The 12,126-nt window shown below is 33.7% G+C and overlaps 1 protein-coding gene across 2 annotated transcripts; it reads right to left on the bottom strand.

Moving 5' to 3' along the window:
* On the bottom strand, positions 5,496 to 10,462 carry LOC109713694. Of its 2 annotated transcripts, none has more exons than XM_020237871.1 (8): positions 10,205 to 10,462; positions 10,027 to 10,092; positions 8,625 to 8,837; positions 6,512 to 6,665; positions 6,296 to 6,423; positions 6,148 to 6,210; positions 5,814 to 5,903; positions 5,496 to 5,707 (listed from the first exon to the last, which is right to left on the bottom strand). In XM_020237871.1, exons 3-8 carry the CDS (start codon positions 8,814 to 8,816, stop codon positions 5,636 to 5,638), a joined length of 699 nt encoding a protein of 232 aa, XP_020093460.1. In that variant the 5' UTR covers positions 8,817 to 8,837; positions 10,027 to 10,092; positions 10,205 to 10,462; the 3' UTR covers positions 5,496 to 5,635. The 2 variants fall into 2 exon arrangements, with proteins under 2 accessions (XP_020093460.1, XP_020093461.1); XM_020237872.1 differs by having other exon boundaries at positions 5,835 to 5,903; positions 10,205 to 10,460.

Below are 12,126 nucleotides of genomic sequence, written 5' to 3'. Positions count from 1 at the left end.
TAAATTATACTTTTGGTTTTCAAAGTATAATTCATCTTTTCTTTTGCTTTTTGTTTTTTGTTTTTTGTTTTTTGTTTTTTTGTGCATGTGTGTGTGTAAGAAGAGCACGGCCTATAATTAACACTAGTGTAGGAACCCGCGCGATGCGGCGGATAAAAATTATAATAAATTATAAATTAAATATACAAATAAAAATATAAAAATATAGTAGAAAATAATTAATATTTGATTGGTTAATAATATAAAAAATATATTAAAAATTGTTTTAGAATGAAAATATAATCCAACGGAGAACAAAGAAAGAAAACAAAAAATAAACAATAAAAGAGAATAAAAATTGTTGATAGGAATTAAAAAAACATAATTTAATGCAAGAATAAAAGAGAAGAGAAAAAATAAAAATGTGATTTCGTTGGGGTTGGTTTTATTACTTGACGAATTAACGTAAGAAGTATTTAGAAGGAAATTAGCCCCACCTTAATTAAGAGAGAGAGAACATGGGCTCCACAAAAGAGGAGGGGAACTGTCCGAGGAAAAAAAAGGTAACGTAAGAAATTTTTGAAAGAAGCGGTTCCATCCTAATTAAGAAGAGAGAATATGAGCTCCATGCCTCCATCCTAATTAAGAAGAGAGAATATGGACTCCATGCCTCCACTAACATCCTAATTAAAAAGAGAGTGAATGTGGGCTCCATCCTAATTAAGAAGAGAGAATATGGAGCTCCATGCCTCCACTAACATCCTAATTAAGAAGGGAGAGAATGTGGGCTCCACTAATTAAGAGAATAATTCTATAGGTTTAGAGAGGGGACAGGCCCACTTTTTTCCATGAATTGCGGAGAGGGCTTGAAATCCATGAGGATTTATTATATTTTATAGATTAAAAGAGAGAGAATATGGGCTCCACCAAAGAGGAGGGGAACAGTGCGAAGAAAAAAAAGATAACGTGAGAAATATTTGGAAAGAAGCGGTTCCATCCTAATTAAGAAGAGAGAATATGGACTCCATGCCTCCACTAACATCCTAATTAAGAAGAGAGTGAATGTGGGCTCCATCCTAATTAAGAAGAGAGAATATGGTGCTCCATGCCTCTACTAACATCCTAATTAAGAAAAGAAAGAATGTGGGCTCCACTAATTAAGAGAATAATTCTATAGGTTTAGAGAGGGGAGGGGCCCACTTTTTCCATGAATTGCGGAGAGGGCTTGACATGAGAATTCATTATATTTTATAGATGGTTTGTACAAATGAGTTTTTTGCGGAATAAGCTAAACTTAGAGACAAAAATTTTATGGGCACCGTGCCCAAACAATTTGTTTGGGTACGGTGCGCGGATGGGCGCCCCATGTGCAGTGGCGCCCATCCGCACCCTCCATTCCCCCTCTCTTTCTATCTCTTCCTAAAAACCGAGCCCACCATTTTTTTTTTTTTTTGAGGGTGCGGATGGGCGCCACTACACACGCGGTGCCCATCCGGCACAGTGCCCAAACAAATTGTTTAGGCATGGTGCCCATAAAATTTTTGTCCTAAACTTAGGGCTTCAATGCATGCCCACGATGACACGACAACGAATGAGTGAGGACAAGTAATTTCTTTTCTGCTACGACAGCGCACAACAAAATTAGTAAACTCCAGCCTTCAGCTTTTGCCTGCTTTCCGCTTAAGCCGACTTTTCTCTGCCGCATTAAATTAGATTTAATTGGTCACACGAGCAATGCTAGGTATATATCCAAAAGATGGATGTAAAATTTACACTCGATCATTTCATTCAAGAATGAGATTCACTTTACAAATCACATGATGTAATTAGTGGACGATTTTTCATCTTTAGATGGGTAAGGAGTATGATGTATACCCCACTTTTGGATGTATACATAGTTTTTCCTTTAGTCACGCAAACACAAATGGCTCCCATCAAAAAATAGAGAAACGGGTTTTTTTTATTTTTTACAATAGTTTTTTAATTTTTGTATTTAGTGTATGTTTGGTATTAATTGAGAACAATATAATGCTAAAAGATAAAATAGAATTGGAGCGAAAATATATAAAAAGTTTCTACATTTTTCGGTCGGATGGTGAAATATGATATTATGTACGAAAATAGTCAAAATAGTTTTGTATTGTATTTTTTAACACATATAATACAATCTTTTTGCAATCTCTCCACAATTTCAAATGGAGTCTTAGTAGTACGATTCCTTCAAAATTTTATTTGAAGATTTAAGGCCAATTTGCATAAAAAATTCACTACTTATGAATTTTTGCAAAAGTAGGCCGTCATTTTGGATTTTGTAGATTCGAACCGAATTTTCAAAAAACTAACCAAAATACCTTATTCTCTTTTCTCTCTCCTCTTTTTTTTTTTCTCTCATTCTTTTTTTTCTCTCTCCCAAGAGGGCAGTGGAGGCGGAGGCGGCCAGCCTCGCCTCTATACTACGCACCCTCACCTTACTCGCTCACCCCTCCGCTTTCTTCTCCTCCGACCCTACCGAGGCCGCGTCACGACCCTTTTTTTTTTTTCTCTCTGACCCACCTCCATCGCCTCCTCAACTCTTTACGATAGTAAAGAAAGTAATGCCGCATTCTCTTTCTCTCCTTTTCTTTCTCTCATTTTTTTTTTTTTTGTTCGACCCCCCTCTACTACCTCCGCAACCCTCCACAATGGTAACGAAGACAACGCTGCGTCCTCTTACTCCGCCTTCTAATCCTAGTCAATCAAAACTTGTATTTTTCCTTCATATCTGAATAGTTTAGTATGGAATAATTAAGCAATCAAATTACATAGCAATTCCATTTTTTTAAAAAAAAAAAACCTAAAAATTTCACCAGAATCTAAAATTAAAAAGAATGCATAGGTAAGAAGCCCATGTTATTGCTTCATTAAATTTCTGCTTAGAAACTGTTAAATAATATGTTTAACAACTGTTATTCTCCAAAAACCTAACGCAGTAGAGATCGAAAATAAATCCTGCTCTTGATAGGAGTCTTGTGTAATTCGAACTCAGGACCCCCCCTGCTCTGATGCTGTATTGAATTAAATAAAACAATCATTATTATCTAAAATCTTAAACTATTAGAAAGCAGTATTTTTGATAGTTATATCCAACATAAATACTATTGGGTGCGATATAAATTGATTTTCCATGGTTAATTCCAGTAAATATTAACAAATCCAAAGATTCAGAGATTTCTAATCGCTCTGATTTATATTTCGGCGCGTATGTAACAATTTGTGTCGAACAAAAGAATAGGTATCCAAAATCAAAGTCAATTGAATTTAGGGAGTTACACATTAATTCAAATTTTTCTTGATGTGGTGAGTGTAAGGGTCTGTTTGCTATTGAGGGCTATCTAACTGCTATTGGCCCAAAACAATTTGCAAAAAAAAAAAAAAAAAGTAATATATGCTTTTCCTAACCAAATCATGGCTGTCTAAACAACATGATTTTTTTTTAATGAAAATATATTTATATATAAATTTTATCATACTTTTTCACTATATGTAGTGTACTTAAAGGGGCTGTTTGGTTGCACGTAGTAATTATAACTGTATGTAGATTCGAATCCAACGTTTATTTTAATGCATTTGAATTTAACTGCCGTAATTGCAACTGCACGAGAAGTCTAGTAGCACTTGGAACAACTGCACTGTATTTATAATTAAGTTGAAGCGAACGGCCCGAAGCCTTAGAGAAACTTATTAAACGAATTTTGGGCTGTGGGCTTTTTGGCCGAGCCCCGCAGAAGCCACTGCACAAAAGACAAGAGCGTTCAATTATTCGGCGCAAAATCAGGCGCCAATTAATGTGACTGCTTTGCACGTTCCAAAGTGTACCCCGCAATTATGTGATCAATTGTAAGATGAAGTTAACCCAAACTTTGAACATTCTTGTCTGGCACCCTCTTTCACCTTCTGTTGTGTGATGGAAAGAAACATAACTTTAATAAGATGCCAAGAAGAGAAATTATTGGTAGAACTCCAACAAATTACAGTACTTTGATACGCACAGAATCTTTTCCTGACTCTAATTTTATCTGTCATTTCGACTATGACTCAGACAAGACTTATATCTTACACTTCCAGCTAATGAACTTGCTCTGATACTAAATGAAATGATCCGACGCGCCAGTAATAATAACTCGTTGAGTCTAAACCACCGGTTCAAACTTATATATCCCCACATCCAAGCATAAACTATCTAATGTGAGATTATTGGGGTGTCACAGTTAGATATCAAATGTATTCTATATTAGTCTTTGAAAAATATGTATCCTGTCTGGAATGAAGTGTTAAACAACTTTACTTTCATACTTTAACTATAGTTCTCTCAAAATATAAATAAGTATCAGAACAATCTGACTTCAATACTATAGAATAATGTCGATAACAATTCACAATATTAAAAGTTTTCAAAATGCCCTGAATATTTTAATCTTTTAAAATATATAAAAGCAGCTGCATTTGGCAGCGCGATTCAAAACTAGACTTAAAAAGTGGGAGATGATAGTCGAAAGTCTAATTATTTTCAAGAACGTATTAAAATTTAATTAAATCAAATCGCCCTCAAAATTTGAACACCCGGAACACTTTGGGGTACAGCTGAGTGAAGCCGTAGCAGTTCCGAACTGCACGCTTGCCCAGACAGGTGCGAGAAGACCGACAGCTCCCGTCACCTACCTACCCCGCCCAGTCTGTCCCCCATTCCCGCCCTGTCTCTTTCTGCTCACCCCCACTTCCGAGGCAACCAAAAGAAAAATAAAAACATCATATTCCCCCGCTTTCTCAAACTTAGAATTATTATGGAAAAAAAATCCATTGGAGAGATCATAACTAAATTATTATCTTTGCAATAATTGTTAAGTAAAAGAGCAGTGATCATTATAATTGAACTATCTAATTTTTAAAATTTTTAATTTTACTATTTAATATTTTATTTTATTTTATTTTATTTTATTTAAATTAATAAATAATTATTTAAAATTTAAATGTGTCGTTTATTTATATAATTCTCGCAATTATGAATACAATAAAATAAATAATTAGTTCAAATTTAGAAATCAAAATATCGTTTAAGTTAAATAATTTAAATAATTTGAAAGATTGATTAGTACAATCTAATATTTAAAAGATTAAATAGCCTGATCAAAATAATAAGTTTTTATCTAACTGTTAGAATGTAAGCTTCTTCAATACAGAATATTAATGCTAAATTACAAAAACCTTCATATAAATATCTTTTTTTTATTAACTTTTTCTTCCTAATTTTTAAAAATCTATATTTTTTTAAAAAAACAAATTCATAAATATTTTTAGAAGGTTTCAAAAACCTATTGTAGCATCAGTACTTTTTAAAACTACTGTACTTAATTCCAGGCGAAGCATATGTAAGTGCAACATTCGCCATCCTCGAGAGTGATCACACGATTTCAACACTTTTGCAGAAGCTCTGGCAACACCAAACAGGCAAATAAATCTGGCCGAGAAGAGGCAATATGTAACAGCAATGCACAATAACGCATTAAATTAAGGAAACAAAGCACTGTTTGACAGAGTCAACAGTTAGATCTTACAAACAAATAAGATGGTCAGTAGCAGATTAGTGACGACGACTAAAAAAATCAGCCTTTCTTCCTCCTTAAGAGTAGATCGCCTTCATTCGCTTCGCCGTTCGAATGAATCCAACTATGACCTGCACCTCGTCCAGTTGCTTTTCACAATGATAAAAGGGCGAAAAAAAAACAAAGATAAAATGTCAAAAATAGATTATAATTTGTTTGTTCTTAAACGACGAAACGGGTATTTGAGGAATTGACCATAGAATCAATGACGGGAACCTGAGAGAGGAAGTGGCGCTGAACGCTGCGCAGTAGCTGCTCCTTTGATGGATTAGGGTTGATGCTCACCTGAATCATTATTAGTACACATGTTAAGCTTAAGATGCAAAAGGGACTTTGAGGCACTAAAACTTTTTGCTCGGACACCTTTTAAATAATGAAACATCTCACTCTGCGGCAGTATCCTATAAACTCCTATAAACATGATTTAGATGATTTCGTTGATATCAATGACAAAACACATTTTAGAAGTATATAGACTTCTTTTTTGTTGACATGAGGAGATGTAACTGGAAAGAATGTATAACAATACCAGATTAAAATGCCTCCAATATCTCCATAGGGTTGCTGTCCCAAGTTTTGCCAAATTCACTCTCTGCGGACGATTTTCATATAAGATAAGAAAATTTTTAACACAAAGCATATATGCTTTAATTACTGCAACGTGAAAAAAATACTACCGTCCGAGCATTAAAGCCATTCAAATGAACATCTTTATGCCTGATCCGGTTAATAGACTTTGCAGACGGTGTCCATGGCCTTGTGTGCCGAACCCTCGGCTTTGTAGGTTTGTGGTACTCTATGCTAGCTGCAATCAATGGAAATTATATAATCATACATAAGCACTTTTTTTGCAAATTTCAAAGTTAAAACTTATTTAAAAGACAGTGACTAACGGTAATGTATGTCCTTTTCGCCCATGTCAGAGCTGCTGCAGAAAGAGTTATCTCGATAAATGTCGTCATCATCATCTTCTTCATTACCAGTCGGAGGTTCTAAAACGCTTAAAGCATTCCTCTGCAGCTTCACCTCTACTCCGTTCTTAAGGACCTGAAACAACCATAAGCAAAGAACTCAACATACTACGAAATTCGAAGTAAGCTAATCGCAATAAGAAGGGTGTTTTTTGTTTCAGAAAAGACCAAAGCAGATTTAAGTGCTTTACTTTCTTTAAAAGTATGAGATTAGTGCCAGTGCAAGCGATTTCTCATACTTCTTTGCTGTTGAATCCAGTTAAACTATCGTTTAAACCAACAGCTCCCCAACTCACTAGGATTTAGGGCTTGAAGCTTTTGCAAGAGTGTTGTTTGAATAGAGCAATCAAAAATGTACTAGCAACTTTTTCAGTAAGACCTAGTTTGGTATTGCAGTGGCCAAAAGCACCTGCTTTCATGCTTTGGAAGGCCCAAAAACTCCGCAAGTGCTTACAATCTTCACTCTTCCAATGCTATAAAATTGTGGCAGGGACGGCCACCAATGAAGCATGTAACTGCATACTTCTTTGGTGGCAGTTTTCATAGAAATTTTATAGCATTGGAGGAAGAAAAATTGGAAGTACTTTTCGATTTTCTGGGACTTCCAGTGCTGAAAAGCAGGTGCAATTGGCACCACAATCCAAAAACAGGCCAAAATCAGTCCAACAGGCTACCTGCCGCAGTAGAAGTAGGAGCACCAAATTGGAGCTTCTACCCTTTACCTTCAATGGCCAAAAGCTCAGTTTAGCTTCCTGCCACAAGAAAAGCTCCAAACATTTTGATTGTCAAATATTTTACTGTTGATTCTCGGAGTAGAGAAGCTCTTCCTAAAGCAAGGGAAAGTAGGCCCTTACTCTCCTAAGACCAATATTCTAAGAGCAATGCTCCTATGCACCAAAAAGATCTCGGCTCTTAAAGTTTTTTAAATGAATGGTGGAGATGTCTTTTAGTTATGAGGGTGACTGGCTTTTGTTGCCTTAGGTACCAATCACCCTCTTACCAAGGGCAAACTATTTCCTCATATGTAAAATTAGCATGAAGGACTTTTTTGTAAATTTCTATTTTTATTCCCATAATGCCCCTCTAGTAATTATAAAATATCCCATTCAATTTTTGGAAAGTTTTCACCCACAGTCATCTTCTCCGAAGCTATTTTTTCTTTTTTTTTAGTTTAAATAGTTAAAAAATTTTATTTTTTTAACTATAATATAAACTAAATCTAAATTTAAAATTTAATTTTAATCAATGTTTTGAACTTTAATGTTGTTTTTACTATCGAATGAACAATTTGAATTTAATTTTAAAAATAGAAGCCTTTAATTTAAATAAAAAATAAAAGTTATGTTTATAAATACAGCATAATTTACAATTTCAAATAAGTTAATTGTTAATTTGAAATTTCGTGTCATTTTAATATCAAATTAACAANAATTTGAATTGAAATATACTATTCATTTAAACATAAATTTTTTCATTCTGAAAATTAAAATTAAAATTAAATTTGAATTTAATGTACATAATTATAAAGTTTAAGCTCAAATTGATTTTTAAATTCAATTTTATAAAGGTTATTACTTATCAAATTAGCACTATCTAATTTGGTAAGTAACAAAATTAAATAAGGAAACAAATATTTGTGTAGGGTTAATCAAATTTGGTAATTAGCTTGTATTTGTTTTTCCATATTACCCTTACGAATAGTAACCTGTTGAGCAGATAACCACTTTGCAAAAGTCAATCTCGCCCTTAAAATATGAACAGCTAGATTTAATTTAGCCGGTGTATTGAAGCATTCCTCAAATTCTGAAATTCCAAATTCGTAGCACAAAAGGTACACTGATCAGTCTTCAAACAAATTTAAATCATGATATCACCCAGTAATGACTAGATCAAAGATTAACATCAGACCCGAATCCAAAAAGTGGCAGCAATATGTTGGAATCCCCAACCAAGTAGTAATGCTAAAGAAAAAGCAAAAATCAGAAGTACTTTTACTGTGCAATAAAGCTTCAATAAAAAGAAAGCTCTTAGTTACCAGCCAATGCCAGCCACCAAGCCCAACAGCCTTCTTTACAACACCTTGTAGTCCAACCAAAACTGACTTTGTTCTGTTGTTACCAGTAACAATAACTTTAGTGTGCCTCGGAAGCACCGAAAGCTCCTCGTCCCCACTTTCATCCCGATAAGGCGAAAGAACTCGAGACGAACATAGCTCAGCTTCCATCATTGTACTAGCAATCTCCGCTACCTGATTTCACCAATATATACCAAAAAAGGAACCAAATTTCATCAAAATTATTACAATTTTCTGGATGTTTCCAAGTCCAATTCTTTATCCAATGAATTGAAAATCTGATTTCTTTTTTCTTCACTCATCGAGAATACAATGCAACAAAACCCAGGTTTTAAAATTAAATTCAGCTAGTTACAGACAGAATACATTATATTCCAATCAAATGTTCAGGAAAATAGCCACAAATCAATGCAATGAATCCTCAATCTCAAAGAAGCAATGTTGAATGGCGGAATCAGGAATGGGACTTTCACTCCTTTAAAGTAAATATGCTTGAATTCTAACTAAGAATATGATTCAATAAAAACTGAACAGAATGTAATGTCCTTAGCATCAAACCTACTGATAGAAACCCAGATAACAGTGACCGAAGCTTCAGTCTCAAACAAGAAATCCTGAATTTTCCACAAAGATCAAAGGAATCCCAATACAGTGATCATATTGATGGAAAAAACACCCCTTCAAAATCCCAAGTTTCTTATACAAGATAAAGATATTAGAGAACTTTATCTAACAAAATTTATAGTGTACAGGGACCCACATGAAAAAAAAAATCTACAGGGGCCTACAGATGATAGCAGAAAAATTGGTCAGGACCATACAGCTAAGAAGATATAAACCATCGATCAAAATCGACCCCCTGTTGTGAGATTCAAATCTCCTTAGATTGTAACATACCCTTTTGACATTGCACAAGTAGCCCAAACCAGACATTTTAACACCATAAGGCCCCACAAGTCACATAATTATTGACCAAATATGTGATGAGTGGAGGTGTGCCAACCTATATGACAGCGATTTCTTCAAATCCAATAAAGAAAAAAAAAAATCAAAAGTACAAATTGAACTGCTCTATTTGATACTGATGTAGTAGAATTTTATTCATTTATTTTTTTATCAGTTCTTACATAGTATAAGCAGTGTGATCTATAATTTTGGATGAAAGATGACATTTTTAGTTAAAATTCTCCAATTAAATGAAATGATTTCTATAAAAAATTACAAAGACAGTAGAGTTTAATGCATGCACAACTAATAGTAGCTTCAAGGGTTTCAAATCTCTACCCTAAAATTTCACTTAATGAAGCTCAACAAAATTCTGAGGTAAATGGTAACCAAATGAATCAAATTATTAATCTCTCACCTTCTACTTCGTACTGCAGCTTTCACAAAAAGCTCAAGCCCAAGCACCAACGGATCTCACCAATCCCTACCAATTCGAACACCCATTTTACCAACGCAAATCAATCAAATGCGCTTAAAAAAAAAAACAAAATCGAGATAAAGCACGAATTGAAGCTTCCAAATTGGGGATTCCTCACCTCAAATCCTCGGAAGCACCAAAATCCATCGAAATGCTGTGGATCTAAGCCGCGGAAGCTCCGGATCCGGGGTTTTGCGCCACGGGGGATCGGAATCCGAGCTCGAATTGGGCGAGAGATGAGTAGATCTAAGGGAATGTGGGCGCGGAATCGGAGATTTTGGTAGGGTTTTTGGAAATCTTGGGCGCTAAGACTCCAACGGTTGGGTTTTTTAGAGAGAGAGAGAGAGAGAGATAGAGAGAGAGAGAGAGCACTGTTAACGAGGATGAGAGTATATAAGCTTTAACGTCCGACTCTTCTCTAATCTTCGTTCGCTGTGATCGAGCTACATTGAGCCGATAGAGAATCGGCTCAAATCAACGGCTCGGCTCAGTACAAGAAAAAGTATATTCATATGCTATTAAAAGAAAAAAGGTTAATATATGCATTTAGGGTTTTTTTTTTTTTTTATTTAGCCCTCTCAAAAAAATATTTATAAATAATTCTACCAAATTTATATTTACATATATGATCATTTTCTTATCACGTGAGTGCCGTATTAATAATTTTAAATTGAACACAGTGACTAAATTACTATATTCAACTTAAAAATAAAATCTAGGCGCTCGTGTAACAAAGTTAGGACTATTGATGCAAATATAAATTTATTAGGATAATTTATAAAAAAAATTTTAAGGGGTTAAATACATAAAAAATCCCATGTATTTATTAACTTCAAATTAAAGAATCGGTTTGGGTAAAAATGTTGGATCACGGTTCCAGTGGTTCAATCAGTTATTCGATCGATCGAGCCGGTAATATCAAATAATATTATTAATAATAAATTATTATATTTTTATGTGTAAAATAATAAAAATAAATGAGATAAATAATATATTTTTTATAAACATTTTTTTAAAAAATATAAACCGCTCCGATTGAACTGTCCGATTGATGATCTATGATAAGTGACTGATTTAAACGGGTTCAAATAGGTCAATACAAAATTTAAAGCTTTCTGATTTTACAGGTTGAATTAGACTGACCTAGGAACTGGGCCGCGGTCTGAACGATTTAACCGGTTGATTTCAAAGATGAAACCAAAAATTAAGATTCGGCGGGGGAGCCAAGATTTAGATTTGATAGAAAAAAAATTCGACCTCGAATAGTAAAAAAAAAAAAAAAATTGTCAAATTTACTGATCAGTTATTACTAACAACAATAAGGATAATATGCTAAAAAAGAACAAAACTGTAAGAGTTGAAGGGAAAGGACCAAGAAATTCGAAAAAAAAAATTGAAACACAAATTTTATTAAAAAAATTAATTTGGCCCTCTAAAACTAAATTTTATAATATTTTAATTTTTATTATAATGAACTTTTATGTAATTTTAAAAAATTTAGGGAAGACCATGGTCACTGCAGGTCTCTCAATGGCTATGGCTCTGCCTTTGGTTGATTCGACCTGATTTTTTAGAACACTGGTTTCTATATCCTATGTTTTGCTTTTTTTTTTTTGTTTCTTATTTTTTTAGAATATGAATTTTGTATGTTTTGATATACGTGCGGGGAGATTTTTTTCTTATTTTTATCATAATTGATAAGTTTGTAAATACACTCCGATTAATTAATTATAATAACAATTGTCAGAGCGGAAAAAGTCTATCAGTTCCACTTATATTATTTTATATAAAAACTTTATTCAAAAATAAATAAATAAATAAATTAGCGGTTCATTAGAAGAAAATAAAATTAATTTCTTATTATAATAAAATAATTATTTAAAACTTGTATAATAAATGGCAGATAAAATTCCGGTATTTGCAGGATAAAATTCCGGTATTTGCAGGAAACCTACTTTCAGCGAGTGTGAATAGAACGTGCTAAAATACATGCGTTCACGGGCAAGTCCGCATACCAAAAATATCAGTATACTCATATAA

The sequence above is a fragment of the Ananas comosus genome, linkage group 8 (assembly GCF_001540865.1).
Source record: "Ananas comosus cultivar F153 linkage group 8, ASM154086v1, whole genome shotgun sequence".
In the NCBI taxonomy this organism is placed as follows: domain Eukaryota; kingdom Viridiplantae; phylum Streptophyta; class Magnoliopsida; order Poales; family Bromeliaceae; genus Ananas; species Ananas comosus.
This window is presented reverse-complemented; position numbering and strand designations above follow the sequence as displayed.